We start from the raw sequence: 20,721 nt of genomic DNA on the forward strand, positions 1-20,721 counted from the left end.
GGTGGCTCACACCTGTAATCCTAGAACCTTGGGAGGCTGAGGCGGGCAGATCACAAGATCAGGAGATCAAGACTATCTCGGCCAACACGGTGAAACCCCGTCTCTACTAAAAATACAAAAATTAGCCAGGCATGGTGGTGCGCGCCTGTAGTCCCAGCTACTCTGGAGGCTGAGGTAGGAGAATTGCTTGAACCAGGGAGGCAGAGGCTGCAGTGAACCGAGATCACGCCGCTTCACTCCAGCCTGGTGACAGATTGAGACTCTGTCTCAAAGAAAAACAAACAAAAAATAAACTTTTCCAAATAATTATATTTCTTTTCTGCTTCAAGTATATTGCATTGACTAAAATTTCCAATGTTAAAAATACATGTCATGCTCATAATTTTAATGAGAATTCCGATAGTGTTTTACTATTAAGTAAAATACTAGCTATTGGTTTAACATATATTTAACAAAGGTATTTATTAGTGGGGGAGGATCTTTCTGATCTTAGTCTTCAGGAGTTTTTATCTTGAAAACTCAGAAATGTTGAATGTCATTGAATACTTTGTCTATTTTATCACGTAATTTTTCTACTTAATATTAGAAGACTTTCATTCCTTTGATATGCTCAGAGGGGTGAATGATTCTTTTAATATACTGTTCAATTCTGCCTACCAATACTTTTTTTTTTTGAGACAGAGTCTCGATCTGTTGTGAGACTGGAGTGCAGTGGCGTGATCTCGGCTCACTGCAACTTCCACCTCCTGGATTCAAGTGATTCTCCTGCCTCAGCCTCCTAAGTACCTGGGACTACAGGTGCCCACCACCATGCCTGGCTAATTTTTTTTTTTGTATTTTTAATAGGTACAGGGTTTCACCGTGTTAGCCAGGATGGTCTCGATCTCCTGACTTTGTGATCCTCCTGCCGTGGCCTCCCAAAGTGCTGGGAATACAGGAGTGAGCCACAGTGCCCGGCCTCTACATACTAACACTTTTAACTAGAATTCTTATGTCATGTTTATATTTGGAATTGGTCAGTTTTCTACAGTTTTTAAATGTAATTTTTGTTAGGTTATTGCATGTCTTCATTTCATAAAATGGATTGAGTAGCTTTCCATCCTTGTCTATACTATGAAACAGTTTACCTAAACATGGATTTCCTAATAGTGTGGAAGAGCTCACCAATAAGGCCATCTGTTTTAAGATCATTTAGTATATAATTCTTTGAAACAAATTTGTTTCATTAATGCTTACCCGGCTTTTCATTCATCTTCTTAAGATGTTCAAGCTCATTAGAATCATGACTATATATTTTGTTTTATAATTTTTTTTTTTTTTGAGACAGAGTCTCACTCCATCACCCAGGCTGGAATGCAGTGGCATGATCTTGGCTCACTGCAACCTCTGGGTTCAAGCGACTCTCATACGTCAGCCTCCCGAGTAGCTGGAATTAAAGGCATGCGCTACCACACTTGGCTAATTTTTGTATTTTTAGTACAGATGGGTTTGCCATGTTGGCCAGGCTGGTCTCAAGCTTCTGACCTCAAGTAATCCTCGTTCCTCAGCCTCCAAAGTGCTGGGATTATAGGCGTGAGCCACCATGCCTGGCCTTATTTTATATTTATATTTAAATAAAGCCATTGACACATTTATGTTCATATTTTATATTACCTTTTTTGCCTTCTTTCTCTTTTAAAAATTATGTTTTCAAACATTTGACATATTTTAAGAACTAGTTACAGATTTTCTTGTTTTTAACTATTTAATTTCTACTTTTATCTTTATTATTTTCTTCCTTCTGCTTCTCCTAAGTTTGTTTTGTTACTGATCTTCTAATTTTGGTATTATTCATTACATTTTATTTCTTTTTTATATGATGGAAGATTATGAGGCTTTGAATTTACTTCTAAATATAATTTAGTCTATATTCTATAATTTTTTTTTGAGACGGAGTCTTGCTCTGTCATCAGGCAAGAGTGTAGTGGCACAATCTCTGCTCACTGCAACCTCCGACTCCCTGGTTCAAGCGATTCTCCTGCCTCAACCTCCTGAGTAGCTGGGATTACAGGCACGCGCCACCACGCCCAGCTAATTTTTGTATTTTTAGTAGAGATGGGGTTTCACCATGTTGGCCAGGATGGTCTCGATTACTTGACCTCGCCACCCGCCTCGGCCACCCAAAGTGCTGGGATTACAGGTGTGAGCCACTGTGCCCTGCCTATTCTATAATTTTTTAACTGGAGCCTTCTTATTTTTGTAATTTTTTGAGTAATCAACTGTGGTGGCTTTGATCTCCTCATGAAACTCTTGTTCTTTAGGAGAATTTTTAAGTCTCTAAGTGACTACATTTTGTTTGTTTATTCACTTAATCTTCTATTAGTAATTTCTAGTTTTATTGCTTTGTGGTCAAAGAAAATGACCTTTATAATTTCTGCAATTGGATTTTATGGAGTTTTTTCACTTGTAAACTAGTTTATGATCTATTTTAGTAAATATGAATGCTTGAACAAATATGATATTTAATTTCTTTATGAGTTATAGTTATTTCATCCAAGCATTTATTTTTTTGCTACTTAACTTCAAAAATGGAAAGAAATATTTTAAAGCTTCTCAATATCTGTCAACTTCTTCCATATCAACCTTTTCTCAGAATATATATTGATATTATTTTTTCACAGTATATATTTTATTTTTTTCAAAGTATAATATATTGACATTATTTTTCACATTATATTTTTATTCTGTTATTAAATATCTAACATTTTATGACCACCATATCTCATAATTGAGTGTACTTTTTATCAAATAAAAAATGTCTTAACTTACTCTGCTTTATGCTTTTGGCACAACGGAAGGTTAGTTTGCCTAAAATTAGCATAATTAACATTACAATTTCTTCCTTTTAGTTTCTCTGTGTCTGATAAAGGATAAAATAAGAAGATCTATATTATATATACATATGTATATCCTTTTATTTTAGATGTATCTTTTGTAAGAAGCATATATTTGGATTCTTCTTTTTAACTCAAAACTCAATATGAGAGTATTGGTCTTTTAATAGGGAACTGTAACTCATCTATTTTTCTTTTCAGTATTTTTATGTATATATATATGTATATAGTCTTAACCTCATTCAACTTGCTTCCAAAAATTTTTAAATGTTGGCTTATTATTTGCTTTCTATTCCGTGCTAAATTGACAGGGTTTATATATTTTAAATTCTTCCAGATTTGAAAGAATGGAATGGAAATAGGTGTGTGCCCTATTTTTAGTTTCACTAGTGATTGTCTACCTATTAAAATTATCTTCTGATTTATCTGTTTTAGCATCGCAGTGAAGAGAGACAATGAGAAACTTCATGTTGCTTTACAATTCCTTCCTCAGCGTCTCCCACATGTTTTTGGCCTTCGTTAATATAATCTTGGGTTTGGGATACAGGTTATCAATGTTTACATGATATGTCTTCTCTTTCAAAGAATGACTTTTACCATTTGCATTTAGTTGCATAACGATATTTAACAGGTTTTTGGAAACTTCATTCTAATTTCACTGGTTTCCATTTTTTACCAAAAGTTCTTTTGTGCTGTGATGGCCCATTCTTAAAAGGCTTTAATTTTGAATCACTTAGTTGGTGTGTACCTTCAAGAAGATGTTTCAACAAGGGGTACATGAGTTTTAACCCTTGCAAATTTAAGAATGATTTTCTGTTACCTTCTGTTATGGACTAAATTGTGTCCTCCTCAAATTCACATGTTGAACCCCTAATCCCCAATGTAACTGTATTGGTATATAGGGCCTTTAAGGAGGTAATTAAGGTTAAATGAGGTCGCAAGGGTGGGACCCTAATCTCTTATGACTGGTGTCCTTATAAGAAGAAAAGAGAAAACAGGAGTGTGCAAACACAACGGAAAAGCCACATGAGAGTACAGCAAGGCGGCGGCCGTCGGAAGTCAGGAAGAGAGGCCTCCCCAGAAACCAGCCCTTTCCGCACCTTGGTCCTGTGTTGTCAGCATCCAGAACTGTGAGAAAATAAATGTCTGTTGTTCATGCTGCCAGTCTGTGGCATTCTATTATGGCAGTCAAAGCAGACGAATGCACCTTTATATATGGATTTCTGGACCTCACACGATGAAATCATTGGTTCACAGATTTTTTCATAGTGAGTTGTAATCTCTAAAGGGCAGTATGGAGGAAGGGTGGGTGTGGGCGTAAGAAGTATTTGGCTATTTCAAAAACCAGTGCTTGAATTTATAGGAATGGCAATCCAATTTTCAGCAAGCACTGAACCAGGTAGGAGAGGGTTTGATTTCTTTTGGCTTTTTTGGGGGGAGATAGAGGAGCTTGGATAGATTCTTCTCAACTCAGTTCCATCAAATGATAAATACTAGAAATTCCATCCTTCCTAACTCCAGCAAGGTGGAAAGCTATTATTTGCTATAGCGTGTTTTCATCTTTTTTTTCTTAGTCTTCATAAGATAGAGGTAAGATTTTTGCAGAGAAATTTCTGTTTTTGATAACCTTTATAGAAGATGCTACCTTTTCTCAGCAGGTTCATGGAAACCCTCTCTCTAGTAGAGGACAACTTGATGTACTGAAGGGCTCGAAATAGCAACTGATCAAAGTAGCTGAATTCTCCACTAGAGTGAGGGAGCTTAGAAATGCAACTTTTGTCTTGTGAAATTTGTATAGCTGCAATCTTATTGAGGGTATTACGCTCCCAGCAGAAGCCCTGAAAACCAGGACAGTGGTTGCTATTCACCACACAGATTCTAGCTGCGTTTCTAACTGAGGACAAACTAAGAAGAAAGGATGCATGGCTCCTGTACTAGTGCTAAAGGGAGAGGGAGAGCTAACGCATACAGTATGTCTGGGAATGGAGAACCTCGAGTTTTGTTGTTCATTTGTTCATCCTTCGACACATATGATTGTGCAACTATCATAAACCAAGCCCTGTGCTACGTTAGGTGATAAAGCCATAAACAAAATAGATAGCCTGTGTGGTGGCCTGTTCAGTGGAAATTTCAAGTAGGTTATCAGGGCTATGGGTGCACCAGGGGAGAGGAATGTCTGTGCACCGTGAGGAATTTTCTCCCAGGAGCTCCAGCAGTGAGAGGAGCTACCCTACCAAATTCTAGGTAAGGTAAGTGTGTAGATTTGGCTTCCACATAAGGAAGCACTTTCCAACAGTGTGACTTGTTCATCAGCAGAAGAATCTTCCTTTTGAGGTAGCAAATTCCTTGCCACTGGCATGATTCCTGCTGAGGCGGTCCAGGATATAGTAGATGTCTCAGAATTCACTGACAAGAACTGCGAACTCCTCAAAGTCAGTTCTATGTCTCATTCAGTTTTGTGACTGGTGCCTCACAGTACCTGGCATACAGCAGGTGTTCAGTAAGAGTTTGGCAGGTAAATGAGTGGATGGATAAATAAAGTGGAAGAGGGGTTGCACTAGATAATCTTCCATGGTCCCTGCAACTCTGAGATTCAGTGATTTCATATGAAGTCAGTGCCCCAAAAGGCTCAAAAATAAAGCTTCTCATCCCATCTCAGAGACTGGCAAGACTCACCGTGCAACGTGGCTGCATCCAGGGCTCTCCATCCACTTGCATCGGCAGCAGCTTGTTTGTCCTGGAACCCAGAACACCAAGACGACACAGTGAGCTTTTTCGAGCTGGAGAGTCAAGGTTGTTCCCAACAGGAAAACAGAAGTAGAAAAACCTTATCTGCGCACTTAAGAGTGGTCCTGTAAGACTCTTTTGGAGAATTTGTTAAAAAGAGATTTCTGAGACCACCTCGGGCAGTCTAACTTGGCAGATATGGGGCCAGTCCCAGGGGTCTGTGTTTAATAAGCACGACAGGGGATTCTACTGCCTTGGTCCTTGGACCTCACTTTGAGAAATACGGCTATGGATGAGCAGTGAAATCCACAGAAGTCTGGGATACAGTGGCCAGCAAACATGGCAGCACCACCACTGAGCAGATGCTCCTCAAACAATCAGCTAGAAGGCCCACAGTACGTGCCAAAAACTCCACTCTGAAAGGGGAACTGGCCTGGTCTCTATGTTGAGTGAGAGGTTGCATCATATCAATGAGGTAACGTCTCCAATTTATACAACATACAGCTCAGGTCTGAGTGTGTCTTGCCTTGCAATCTATTCTAACCTTAATCGTTTTGAAAAATCGCCTGAACAAGTACACTCTGGGGTTGCATGGACTGTGGACCTGGCTTACCTGGGAGAGGGGGTCATCCAGGAATACTGTCCCCAGAGGGGAGGTGAAAGTGCTGCCTTCTGGCTTGAGACAAGGCTTTTCTGGCCTTGGCATATGAACTTTTTAAAAAAGAGACAGGGTCTCACTCTGTTTCCCAGGCTGGAGTACAGTCATGTGATCATAACTCACTGCAGCCTCAACCTCCTGGGCTCAAGCAGTCCTCCCACCTCAACCTCCTGAATAGCTAGGACTACAGGTGCACATCACCACACGTGGCTAATTTTAAAATCTTTTGTAGAAGGGGGTCTTGCCATGTAGCCCCCACTGGTCTTGAACTCCTGGCCTTAAGCAGTCTTCCCTCCTCAGCTTCCCAAAGTGTTGGGATTATAGGACCACACCCCACCATAACTTTTAAAAGGACAGAGATGGTCTTCTGACTTCCTTCTGTAGAAGAGTTATGAATTCATATGACATTGCCTTTGGAAGAAAAGGCAGGCTCTTCTGGAGGCCTCTGGTCTGGTGAGCACGGAACAGTTACCACCCATGGACACAGAAGCCCTCACCTGGGTGTGACATCTGTTCTGTTGTTGAAATTATAAAATGGGAGGGAAAAGCTGTGTTCTGATGTGATGGTTCTCTGATTGACCCTGAGGATATTTAATAATGAAAACAATAAATTCACTAACAAGAACAAGAATAAAGAGTGACATTTTTGGTTCTTGAGGCTGGGGCTAGTATTTAGGAAATGGCCAGGGGGATGGGGCTCCTGGCTCACCCCCTCTGTTTCTACCTGGAAATAGAGCTACTGAATGTGAAGAAAAAGTCCTTCTCCTTATATATGGCTTCTTGGATTCCTCAAGGATGAGGCCATTATGTTCTCTTTGGTCTTCATATATTATGGCTTAGATGTGTTAACAGACTGGACCTACTCAGTGTTAGAGTCCTGGAGAATGGACAGGGCTCAAGAATTAATCTGGAAAACAGGGACCCCATCATGACCACAGCTCAGAAAGAAAGGAGAGCAAAGATCTGGGGAACAGAAAAGACAGAAAACAAAGAGAAGGAATGAAGAAAGTGGTCAGTGGAGTAGACCTTCAGCTAAGACACCTGTGGGGACCTTTCTGAGGAATGCCGTGTAGTGCTAAGGGCAGAGTTTCTTCCTGTGTGCTCTGATGACACTTGCCCAGGAGGTTCTGGGAGAAAAGAGTTCTGTGATCAAATGCCTTGGGGAAACCCAGCATTCTGTGGACTCCGCTAGGAGATCCCCAAGGCATATTAATAGATTTGGTCCATAGTAATTCAGTGAAAAAGAAGAAGACTTCTGAAACAATCAGGTGGGAGAAGAATCTCAGACAAAATGTGATGAGCTGCACTGATTAGTCAGATCAGAGGATCCTCTCAATTAGACCTCATCTTTTCCAGGAGCCTGCAGTGGCTAACCTGTGTGGTCCGTCCGCTAGAGTTGTCATCCTCTCTGTCAAGTATGCCAGTTTTGCTGATGTTGATGGCTTAGCATACAAAGGTATACAGGAAATAGCGTTTCTCAGGTCACTGTCTGAGAAAGAGCAGAGCAGAGCAGAGACATAGTTTTTTTTTTTTTTTTTTTATCAGCACACGCCCTCTGGCATCCCTCTGGCATCTATCTAACATTTTAATTTGCAAATATAAAAAGGCCAAGGAGTTGGACCTTTGGTTCTCTGGACTGCTTAATCTTATACTCCTGTTTAGAGAATTTCACCAGGTCATTTTAACAGAACAGCAAACTGGCTGTGGTGGGTCCTCCAGTTGATATTTTACATGGGCGCATTATATCATGTTTGGGAAATGGTCTACGAAGACGTTCTTTACACACATCATCAAGCTTCTGTGCTGCACTCTCCCTGCCCTAAAATCCAAAGATGCCTTCCTAGTGGTGGTCTGCAAGAATGTGTAGGGAGGTGGAGAGACGCAGAGGCTGCTGGATAACAAAGAGGCATACCTGATGGTGACAGAGGAACACTGGGCCAGCCTCCTGCCCGCACTCTTCAGGCCGGTGTAGATCTGCCCCATCTCCATGGCTCCTTCTAGCCCCACCACTTCAAGGAGCTGGTCACTGAGGTCTGCAGGGCGAGACAGCAGAAGTAGTGCATAGCCATCTCTCTGTTCCTCAGACAGGTTCTGGCCAGAAAGTCTGGTCCCCAGATGCCCAATGTCTGCATCCCTTCATCACCCACCAAACACCTTCTACATCCTCACTCTGAATAGGGTATTTCCCCAAAGGTCAAAAAATCTACCTTTTCATGAAGAGATGGTCAGTTTTAGTGAAAAAAGATTTTGATTCAGACATCATATGCATCCAATAAATAGGTATCAAGAAGCCCCTTCAAACATAGAGTGACACAAATGACGAACCAGCTATTTCGGATCATTTTCAATCCCCCAGTGCAGCTAGAGACATACTGGTTTGGAACTAGGATAGGAGGGAATGTTGATGAAGGCTATTACCCAAAGCTGGATCAAGTCTCTCTTCTCTGAATGTCTGAATCACATTTGGCCTCGCTGACAATGACGGATGGTTAATTAACCTTAAATTTGGCCTGTGGTAAGCCACTGGTGAGCCAGCCTCCTTGGACATCCTCAGGAAAACTAGTGACCTCTTTCAGGACACCAGGTGCCTAATCGAAGCCAAGGAAAAGAACCAACAGCAGAGTCTGTGAGCCCACGGGAGAAAAGGAGGGGCAGGAAGTAGGAGGTCTCACACAGTGGCGGTTGCTTCTCATTCAGAACCTAGATGAGGTCCTTTTCTTTCGAATTGCTGACGCTTGGATGGTGCATCCCCAATTTCTTGTGAAAGCAATAGCAGGATTAGTGTTTGATGTTGGGCTCAAAAGTCACTTTTCCAGTACAACTTTCATGTATTTAAAACAGAAGCAAAATTAAAAGGCAGATTTTTAAAAAGCTTCCATTCCTTCGCCTACCCAGGCAAAAGGAGCTTTCTCATAAGTTGTGGCTAATCACTAACGGCCTCTTAATATCCACAAACTAGAAGACTGTGTCTGTGTTAATGCTTTTGCTAATTTAACAGGTGGCTTCTGTCTTCTAAAGTGCCTCCTGGTATAATACAACAGTGTTAAGATTGGCAAGAAGATATCTGAGTTTGTCTTTACTCTTGTTTAGAAGGCTAACCATTGTTTAAAAAACAATCTCTTGGCGGATGTATTTCTAGTGAAGACAGTTAAACAAACCATTGGGCTTACCACAAATGTGTCAACGTTGCTAGTCTCAATTACTGATGATCACTAATGGACGTCAGCTGCCAACAGATACACGGCTTGCATCAGTCTTTCTATGACAGGCACATAAGCTTTTCCCCACTACATCTATTGACGATCACATTCTCCCCTATTACTCCTTTCTTGATGTCTGTGAAAAGATACTACCTCCTTAAACGCTCCATCTCATTTGGACTTGGAATAAAAAGCCATGAAAAGGTAATGTTTGTTTAGGAGAATGCTCCAGGCTCTCTGATGGAGTTTGGACCTAATAAACAATGAATGTCTAAACTTAATTAGCCTCCTTCTTACCAAAGAGGGTTAAATAATGTTGGATGATCTGGCTCACTTTATCATCCTAATAGTGTCTGTGAAAACAACATGGGCTATGAATGTGTGTGTGTGTGTGTGTGTGTGTGTGTGTGTGTGAGAGAGACAGAAAGCAGAGAGAGAGAGAGGAGGAGGAGGGAGAGGAAAAGGGGGAGGAGGAGGAGAGAAAGGTAAAGAGTGTGTCTAGGGGTGAGGGGGTTAGGGGTTGATGCTGGGGTAGGAGAGAGGAGGAGAAAACAGAAGCAGAACTTTTCAGAAGTCTCTTGAGTGGCAGAGACATATGTCTTGTAAAATGTTGCTCTTCATACCAGGCTTTGGTGTCTGATGGTGCTGTGATAGTTCAATGTTTTCCCTCCTTGAAACATTCCCTGGTAACAAAATGTTCTAAGAAGCAGAGGACTTAATAGACTCAAGTGTTTCAGCTTTACAATGTCTTGGTCTTTTAACAAATTTTCCCGATGAATGGCTTTAACTCTAAAGTTGTTATCACTTCCCACACGTTACCTTGCAGCTATCACTTCCCACACATTACCTTGCTTCCTGGCTCTAGAAGAGAAGTAATGAAGGCTGATCTCATCGGCATGGTGGGTGGGTGGGGGCAGGGGCTTACACAGATGTGGGACTGAGGAGATTTGCAGGGAAAGGTGCTAGAATCTTGGCATACTGTTTGCCATTCTGCCTTTGAGTTTTCCCTGGCATAGAGAGGCTGAGACCACCGCTGAGGCAGGACTTGATTGCTCTTTTACTTCTCTGCCGTCGCCCAACCGATCTTTCCTTCTACTTCCTAGAATGCCTAAGGAGAAGTCTTAAGGTAAAGAAATCTATGCAAAATTGTTTCTCGAAGTTATAAGACCACGAGACCCTTTTCTTGTGTGTGTGATGCCTATAAACCCACAGCATCGATATTTTAGGAATGCAATGCATTTTGGGAAATTCTGGCATCACTTAATTCCCTCTACGTCCTCTATCACAGAGATACTCAGGTACAAATTAAATTTGGAGTTAAAATGAAAGAGAACAGAATGCAAGTCAGTGTTTAGGCACACAGAACAATTAATGTTTAGATTTAGACATCTGGTATACCAGATGTCTGTTTTACCTTAAGCATCAATGATTCAGAGTGTGATTTTGGCAATTCATGTCATCTCCATATTGTCTTTATACTCTTCCAGTCATTAATATTTAAGATGGAATGTCTATGCGTCTTAGTAAAACAGGAATTCACTCACTCACCAGTTACAGAGTAACAACTCAGTGCCAGGCACTGTTTTGTAAGAGCTGGGATGCAAAATGCTTTGTTCTTGAAGGCTCTTAGCCAAGAAGGAGAAACCGAGTGAGGTGTAGAAAAGGCTGTAATTGGACAGCAGGATCAAGGGAGCCTGAGTGGCTGATTCCGCTGGGGCAAGGTTCGGAAGGCAGGTGTCCCAGACATCTCAACAAGGTCTGGAAGGACGATTGACTGCCAAAGTATTTTTGAGTTGAAAAGAGGAAGGAAGAAGGACACTCCAGGCACAGGGATGATCATGTGTGGGGCTGGAAAGTCACAGGATGAAGAAAAAAACTAATTAAACAATAAACCCTCTTGGCAATTTCATTGGAAAATATAAAAAGTATTTTTTCCTAAGGAGAATTACTGTCCAGAGACTCTTTTTGGCCAGAGCTAGAGGAAAAGGGTCTCTGGGCCAGCAGGAGCTTTTTGCAGCCTCGATAGTATTGATCTCTCCAGTAGCATGGGACCACAGAGCTGGGTCTTTCAGCACTGCTCTTACTTCTTCTCGATAGCAAAGCCTTGTACATGTTTTGTCTGTAGTGAACACATAACATAAGCTCTCCAAGAAAAGAAGAAGATAACAAATGGGAAAATGGAAAAAGGAGAATGTGGAAGCAACGGAGGAAAAGCGAGGACAACAGTAGGGTTCCAGTCCCGCCCCTTCCGTTTAACCTCCAGGAAATGCAGATCTGATCGTGTCATCCCCATATGAAAAATCCTCGGTGGCACCCATTATAAAACCAAGTGCTGGCTGGGCACGGTGGCTCACGCCTGTAATCCTAGCACTTTGGGAGGCCGAGGCGGGCAGATCACCTGAGATCAGGAGTTCAAGAGCAGCCTGGCTAACATAGCGAAACCCCGTCTCTACCAAAAATGCAAAAAAATTAGCCGGGTGTGGTGGCAGGTGCCTGTAATCTCAGCTATTTGAGAGGCCAAGACAGGAGAACTGCTTGAACTCAGGAGGTGGAGGTTGCAGTGAACTGAAGATCGCACCACTGCACTCCAGCCTGGGCGACAGACTGTCTCAAAACAAAACAGAACAAAAAAACAACAAAAACAAGTGCTGGGGAAGGGAATATGCGACGTGCATACTTTCACGCTGAAAACGTAAACTGGTAGGAAGGAAGCAATTTGGCCAGTTTTACTGAGTATAAAACTTCCTTGCTGCTTGATCCATCAATTTCTTTCTTGGTATTGATCATGAAAATCACTGATAGAAACTAAGTTCATACAAATACGTACATTGTGGCATCGTTTGTAACAGGGAAATCTCCCTACCCGCATTTCTTCCTGTATGGGAATAGTTAAGTAAGTGATATGGTATCTATATGATGGAATTTTTTGCTGCCATTAAAATATTTTAAAACTTCCAATAGCATTATTGTTTATGTTGAAATATTAAGTGTGAAAGGAGAATATAAACTTACTTATATAGCATACTCTCAACTAGGTGAGAATATGCATAAAAGAAAAGGTCAAATCCCAATAAAATCTTAACAGTGGTGCGTTCTGGGTAATTAAAGGTAATTGTTATTTTCTTCTTTATGCTTTTTGATATTTCTTATTTTCTGTAAGTATGCATTCATGTTAAAACAAGTCATTTACAAAAACATATCAACTTCTCTTCACAGTTAGAAAAATAATGCTCACATTCCCTGGTTCAATGCCCAAGGTCCAATCCCCATCTGGCAAGGGGCTGCCTCTGCAGTTTCACTTCCCGTCTTTGTGAGGCTAGATGCCTGCTGCAGACACACACACATGACATTCCCCAGGCAAACCCTACTGTCTCCTCCTCTGTGCTTTTACATATACTCTGCCAATGCTTTCTCCCACTTTCATTTGTCTATCAAAACTCAGGCCAAGTGTCACCAACTTCCAGAAGTTCAAAAAGAACTTCAAACTTCTGTGCCTGTGGTTTGACTTAGATGCTCCTCCTCAAACTCTCCCAGGTAGATATAGTCAAAAAAAGAACAAGGAAGACAAGGGCAATGATGGTATTGGCTGTGGCCAGATGGCTGCAGTAATTCCTGTGCCAAGGGTCTAGGTTGAATAGGAGAGGAGATGGACTGAATGAACAGGGGGAAAGCAAACAAGAGACTTGAGGCGTTCTAGAAATAGCTGCTCTGAAAGTGAAAGAGAGGGTTGGGGAGAGGTGCTGTGAGCAGCACTAGCTGATGACGAGTTCCACCTGTAGTCCCAGTGGTGGGCAGCTGAAGTGGATGGTGGAGGGTGGGATTAGAGTCAAGGAGAAATGAGGCTTGGTCAATGATTCCTAAACTCTGCTGAGTGTTAGAAAGACCTAGGGAGCTTTTAAAAACAACAATGCTGGCCAGGCGCGGTGGCTCACACCCATAATCCCAGCACTTTGGGAGGCTAAGGTGAGTGGATCATGAGATCAGGCATTGAGACCAGCCTGGCCAACATAGTGAAACTCCATCTCTACTAAAAATACAAAAAATTAGCTGGTCGTGGTGGCAGGCACTTGTAGTCCCAGTTACTCCGGAAGCTGAGTCAGGAGAATCACTTGAACCTGGGAGGCAGAGGTTGCAGTGAACCAAGATGGTGCCACTGTACTCCAGCCTGGGTAATAGTGCAAGATTCTGTCTCAAAAACAAACAAACAAATAAAAAACAGCAATGCCAGGAATTGCCAGGAAAACAGCAATTTAACTCATATAGGATGCAACCTATACAAGTTAAATCAAATGCCATCCTGAGTTAACTCGTATAGGCTGCATCCTATACGAGTTAAATCAGAATGTGTGAGCATAGGAGCTAGGCATCAGTCTTCGTTTTCAAAGATTTCCCGGTGATTCAAAAATGCAGCCCAGTTTGGGAAACACTGGGCGAAGCTAATGGGTGGATCATTCCTATTGGTCAGTGGTTCTCAAAGTCTGGTCCTGGACTGGCAGTCTCAGCATCACCTAGGAACTTGTTAGAAATGCAAATTCTTAGACCCCACCCCAGACCTACCGAATCAGACAGTCTGGAGGTTGGGACCAGCAGTCTGTGTTCTGACAAGCCCTCTGGAAGATTCCAAGGCATGCTTAAGTTTGAGAACTTGGGCCTTAGGCAATAAAACTGCCCCAAATATATACAGAAGCTGGAGTGAAGAAGAATGTCAACAAGTTATTTCATGACTGCTTTGATCTATTGCTTTTTCAATGGAAAATTTGAAATGATAATATTGACCTCAAAGTGGGGTTATGAGATCTAAATGGCAGACCTGCATGTGAAAGTGGCTGGCACAGAGCGGGCACTCAAAACACATTGGTTTCACTTCCCTTTCCTCCACATTGACCCTGACAACTCCCAGTGATCAGTCTATCTACCTTCTTAGAGCTGTGTACAAGACAGGCTATAACATTAAGGATAAAAACATTTTCTTAAATTTTCAATGTTCCTCATGGTTTTACGCTTCCTGTAAAGGTCAGAAATCCAGATGATCTCAACACCGATAAGTAAAGGCTGGCAGAACACTCGTATCTAAGGGGCACAGTTGACGTCCAGTCTTTTTTCTTTTTTTTTTTTTTTTTTAGTGGAGTTTCACTCTGTTGCCCAGACTGGAGTGCAATGGCACGATCTCAGTTCACTGCAACCTCTGCCTCCTGGGTTCAAGTGATTCTCCTGCCTCAGCCTCCTGAGTAGCTGGGAGTACAGGTGCGTGCCACCATGCCCAGCTAAGTTTTGTGTTTATAGTAGAGATGAGGTTTCACCATATTGGCCAGGCTGGTCTCAAACTCTTGACCTCATGATTTGCCTGCCTCAGCCTCCCAAAGTGCTGAGATTACAGGCGTGAGCCACTGCGCCCCTGGCCACATGTCCAGTCTTTCTTTGGGAACATCTGGAAGCAAAAAAAAAAAAAAAAAAACCCGAAATGTTCAAGTTCCTTAGCTAGGTGTGCAAATATCCCTCTGCTTGGACAGCTCGTGTTTAGCCTCCTGGGATGCCCCAGGCACCATGCTTGTTCCTTCTGTGCTTACACAGTGGATCTCATCCAACAACAACTGTCTCTGTTGGTATCACTTTCAACTCCATTTCGAGTTGAAGGCAGGACTGTGTTCTTGTTTTGTTTCTCTTTGTAGCTCTAGCAACTAAACCAGCCTTTGGCATATAGAAGGCTCTTCATATATGTTTGTTGAATAAACTGAAAAATATAGATGCTTTAGAGCCAAAGACTTTGACAGGGTTGGCCAGAAGAAGGAAAGATACAATGATCGATAATAATAATGATAATCATAATAACTATAGTTGTCTGCAGTTATCCATGGGGGACTGGTTTTAGGACCCCTGCAAATACCAAAACAGATGCTCAAGTCCCTGATATACAATAGTGCAGTACTTGCATAAAACCAGTGCACATGCTCCTGTTACTTTAAATCATCTCTAGATTACTTATAATACCTAACACAATGCAAATGCTCTGCAAACAGTTGTTATACTGTATTGTTTAGAGAATAATGACCAGAAAAAATGTCTACATGTGTTCAGTACAGGCGTAACCATCCATTGAAAAAAAAAATCTTTGATCTGCTGTTGGTTGAATCCAGATGCAGAACCCATGAATATAGAAACCTGACTGTAATTGCCTAGATTGTATTGGGTAGCAGGCTTTCCATGAATTAACTCACGTAATCTGCATTTAACAGTCAATGTCTACCCAGCCTGACTTTTGCCTCTCTCCCTTATTGCATAATTTTTCTGTCCATTCTCATCCCAGTCTCTTTTTTTTCCCCCCTGAGATGGAATCTTGCTTTGTTGCCCAGGCTGGAGTGCAATGGCATGATCTCGGCTCACTGCAACCTCTGCCTCCTGGATTCAAGAGATTCTCTCACTTCAGCCTCCACCCACCATCATGCCCAGCTAACTCATATATTTGGAGAGACGGGGTTTCACCATGTTGGCCAGGCTGGTCTCAAACTCTTGACCTCATGATCTGCCCGCCTCAGCCTCCCAAAGTGCTGGGATTACAGGCGTGAGCCAGTGCACCTGGTCCCCAAATCTCTTCTTATAAGGACACCAGTCAGCCTGAATTAGGGCCCACTCTAATAACCTCATTTTAACTTAATAATTTCATTAAAGGCTCTATCTCCAAATACAGTCACACTCTGAGGTACTGGAAGTTAGGGCTTCTTTGATGAATGAATTTTTGGGAGACACAGTTTGGCCCATACAGGGCTAATCATAAACTCTCCTTCACTGGGTTATTTTGAGAACAAAAGAGATAAAGAATATGAAGGTGTTCTGTAAAAAGCCATGTCGCTTATCATTGTGCTACTGAGAAGCTGACAAGCGCAGGGTGTGTGTGGGATGTTCTTATCCTCCTCAGAAAGAAAGGACACGAGCCCAGCTTTGCTCTGCAGTGAGGCCAGGTTCAGTCCCCACAGTCTAGACAGGTGAGTGGGACCTGGCAGGTCTCTTTGCAGACTTAGCTCGCTAAGGCTCCGGCAGGCATGGCCTCGGGCTCCTCTCCTGCCTCCAGATTTCCCTGGAGATGGGCATGTGTCCTTGGTGGCTCGGGCACTCAAAGCCTAACAAAGCTGGGCACTGCTTAGCTCCTCTGAGCCTCCCAGTTGGACTGGTCTGCACAGATGAAACACTGCTCCTGGCTAAAGAGCTTCAAAGCACAACTCAGAAGCAATGTAGCCTGAAAAAAGCCTAGGGGTGCGGAAATGGAAAGAATCCCAAAAGACTGTTTCCTGATCTTTTGCAGGGGAAGGGGACTGGGGTTCCCAGCAACAAGAGAGTGAGGAAGGAAGGAAAGCTCAAACCGGTCAATCTCCATTCCCATGTTCCCACCTGGCCTCTCAAAGCACCAGGCCTTCAGGCATCCCATCCACAACTAAGCTGAAGAACACTCTATGATTAAAGCTTTCCCTGGAGAAACTGACAATGTCACACGGAGAGAAGCAGAGAACTTATTCCTTGTTCTGCCGTGAACCAAGCACAGATAATGTACACCTGCGACAGGTCGTGAAACAGCATGAGCTTCGGACAGTCGGGTCTGATCCTGTCACTTCGGAGAAGGCTCTTAACTTTTCTGAGTCTGTCCTTTGTCTGGAAAATGTGTTAATAGACACAATAAGTCACTGGCAGGGTTGTCTCAAGGTTTAGAAGGGATGCCTTCAGGTGCCCTGTATGAACAGGATGGGATCGGAGCAGCACACAGAGGGCCCTCAAGAAACACTTGCTGTTACTGCGACTTTGTTTCTTTAAAAAGGGATGTCCTCAGGGAGTTCCATCTTTGCTACACAGTAAGTGCATGGCCTTCTGTAGCTGGTAACTAATGTAACTTAGAGAAGGTTATGGAAGAAGAGAAGGCGGGGTGGGAAGGGATGAGAGGAAGGGAGGGGAAGGAAAGGGGAAGAAAACGAGAAGGGAGGGGTGGGGAGGATTCTAAGTAAGAGAAAGACAGAGATGGTAAAGAGCACAGATAGTGTGACCTTGAGAACTGAGGGTGACTTGCTCCTCTGGCAAGTGAAGCATCTCTATTCCTTTTTTTCTTTTTACTCCAAAACAGGGAGGAAGCTTATTTGAAAATGAACTAACTCCTTTCCTTTCCCTGTGGCTCTGTGTGTGTGTGTGTGTGTGTGTGTGTGTGTGTGTGTGTGTGTGTGAGTGTGAGTGATGCAATCCCACAGCTATCCAGGTTGCCTTCTCTTGTTCCTGGGCTGAGCAAGGTGGGAGCAGAGCAGGTTCTAGTCACCTTTAAGGCATGGGTTGGACACTCTTAGGCAGTTGGCTACCCTGCCTGTTTGTGCCATGCCCTTGTCACAGTGGCTTGCAGGTTTCTGCTACTCTCAGGGGTCTGTAAAGCCCCATCAAGGCATACAAATGGCCAGAGGGCACCAAGTGGTCTTTGAGGCTGGATAATCCCATTGGGAAGGGGTAGGAAGGAGTAGCTGGGCGAGCCACTGCTTTCTGAGGAGGAGCGGGCCTGCAGAGCCTGAGAGAGAAGGAAGGGGTGGGCCCAGCAGGCCGGGCTGGAATTGTGGTGTCTGTTCTGGCTCTGTCTACCTGTGTGATCTGGGAAAATCACTTCCTCCTCAGGGCCTCAGTTTCCCCCAATTGAGGGTGGAGGCACCCTATCCCTAAGGTCTATTTGAGCTTTTCCAGCCAAGACGGGGGCTGGATTTCCTGACGGTCTGGGTCAAGAGCAGATTGGTAGGAGACCTCACCTGTCCTCACGCAGTACAGAAGATGGAACATTCAGCACAGCCCTACACTGAGGCAAGAGAAAGCGTGAGGGCCTGCGTACAACGGCCATTGCTGTTGGTTCCTGAAAGCCTGCTTGTGTGGTGGGCGGGGCGGGAAAAGTATATCCTCCATTCTGTGTGGCTTTATCTTCTGGGGTTCTCCAGGGCTCTGACGAAGTTGCTGTATGCTGGGGGAGGTGGGCTTTGAAAGCTCTGTGCATGAGGGTCAGGTGCTTCAGACGGGGAGGCAGTAAGCTGGCAGAGCTGAGTGGTGGGAATGTCTCTCCTGGAAATGGCTCTGAAGCAAGGGTTTGATGTGAGCACACCCCAAAGAGAAGCCAAGGGTGAGGATGTCCTTTAAGGCCTGGGAGTAACAGAGCTATAGAATCTTGATCTCGTGGTCCCAGTGAGGTCCAATGCTGGGCACAGACTCCAGGCTAGGCCTAGAGCTTCACAAAGGACAAAAGCAGGAACTGACACATGGAAGGTAATTAAACTAAAGAGCTTCTGCACTGCAAAAGAAACTACCAACAGACCTCACCGGCAGCCCAAGGAATGGGAGAAAATGTTGCAAACTCTGCGTCCGGGAAGGGTTTTTCTTTCAATCCTTGTGGCAACTCTGTTAAAAACTATCCCAACATAAGAACAACAACAAGCAGCCCTTCAGGCTCAGAGGCTGCGAAACTTGCCTAATAGCAGATAGCTGGCATACCGCCAAGCTGGAATTCAAACCAAGGCCTGATTCAAAAAATAAGCTCATTTGAAAGGACCCAAAGCAGAGACAAAATACCTTGGCGTGATAGAGTGTCTGAAGGCGGCGAGGTGAGCTTGGAAGGGGGTGAGCCTCTTCTCACCTCCACTCAGGGAAGCCTGGGCTATGCAATCCTATTAAATGAAATGCTGAGTTCTTTGGCTTGAAGGTAAAACACAAGTTGGTACATTACCTGGCATTACCCACTGAGCTCAAGAAACTCATTCTGGGCACACCGTATATAATAAAATAAATCAATTAGTGGTAAGATTTTCCAGCTTAACTCAATCCCGATTCTCAGGCATGGCATATAGAACATTACAGAGATCTGGACTGGCCAAACTAATCACAGCTCAGCGGGCTGTCTGCAACACCCACTATTGAGAGATCATCTCGGAAAGATCTTACAAGGAAACTAATCGCATACACTAAGATCATCTCACATTCTCCAGAAAGGCAAAGTTGGAAGAGAGTCACAACAGGGAGGGCCTTTTTCTGGTGGTTGGGTCAGGATTGGCCAGAAAGGGGGAGGTGTGGGAAGTGCTGGGTGTGTATGGAAAGAATCCGAAGTTTGGAATACTAGGACTCAGGCTCTAGTCCCAGATCCACCAGCAAACACAGTCTTGGAGAGGTCAGTTACCTCCCTGGGCCTTGTTTTTCTCATCTATGAAGTATTCCTCAGCGGCGCCGTAGGGGATTTAAATGAGATGATGTATGTAAAATATTTCTAGCATCCGGTGCTACATCCACATAAGCACTTAACACACGCTGGGTGAATAGACCTGAAGAGGAGAAGAGATGGGCACTGGCCACATGCTGGAGGTGCAAAGGGGCAGAGGCCCCTGCTGATGCCTCTGTTCTGCTAACAGAAGTCCCTAGTAGTGGGGAGAGGTTTGGGTGTGGAGGCAGGCAGGAAGAGGCTGAGTTTGTTGGGAGAAGCAGCAGGGGTCTTGCTGGGTGGTCTGTGGGGAGGGAGGAATCACCTGTGTGGCAGTGTCCTCTGTCCACCCCTTACTTACTGTTGGCTCTGTCCATTCTTCCCTTTGGGCCACGGACTCTCAATGTGAGGAGTTGTAAGCCTGGATTCTGCATTAGTCTCTTCACGGGCCTCGTTACCACCAGGTTGTTTCCCTTTCTTCTCATCCAAACTGCCCGAGACTCTCAGATCCTGTTGCTCCTAGCTGAAAAACCTTCATCTCTTCTTCCAGTCTTTGCTTTGCTACTTCTGTGTTTCAGTGCCCAGCCCATGTTTCCTTTCCTTTACTCACTGTCTTTTCAAATCTGTTTGAGCTCCCAGGACTAACACACATGTGTTTCATCTTGTTCATTCATTTGTCCATCAAATATTTGTTGATCATCTACTGGGTGCACTGCATGGTTCTGGGCAGCTGGGGCTCATGTCTGAAGGGGAGACCTCCTTGCCTCCCACACTCTTATAAACTTGTCTCTTCCACTCCACACAATTGTTCTACAGATATTTCTCACATGTAGATAGTAGATTGTCACCTACTTGAGGCCTGGACCACAGTGTATTTTTGTCCCCTCCTCTGCAGACTTGGAGCACCTGAGATACTTGAAGACAGGTTTGAGTCCAGGCTCCATCTTGCGTTATCCGTGCGATTTTGGCCCAGTCACGTAATCCCACTGAGCTTCAGGGTCTTGAGATGTAAAGTGTATTAAATAATTATGCAATAGTTTTGTCCCATAAGTAGGTATTCAATAAATAATAGCC

The 20,721-nt window shown here is 43.6% G+C and overlaps 1 protein-coding gene across 7 annotated transcripts in view; it reads right to left on the reverse strand.

Moving 5' to 3' along the window:
* The window catches only part of DGKG (diacylglycerol kinase gamma), a 213,134-nt gene that overhangs the window by 13,266 nt on the left and 179,147 nt on the right, over positions 1-20,721 (reverse strand). For all 7 annotated transcript variants that reach the window (XM_012470823.2, XM_012470820.2, XM_064366909.1 and 4 more), the window contains 2 exons: positions 8,171-8,291; positions 5,550-5,610 (listed from right to left, as the gene is read on the reverse strand). In XM_012470823.2, the coding sequence (XP_012326246.1) occupies positions 5,550-5,610; positions 8,171-8,291 (182 nt within the window). The remainder of the gene's footprint in view (positions 1-5,549; positions 5,611-8,170; positions 8,292-20,721) is intronic.

Source organism: Aotus nancymaae, unplaced genomic scaffold (genome assembly GCF_030222135.1).
Source record: "Aotus nancymaae isolate 86718 unplaced genomic scaffold, 86718_ANA_hifiasm-v0.15.2.pri h1tg000067l, whole genome shotgun sequence".
NCBI classification, from domain to species: Eukaryota; Metazoa; Chordata; class Mammalia; order Primates; family Aotidae; genus Aotus; species Aotus nancymaae.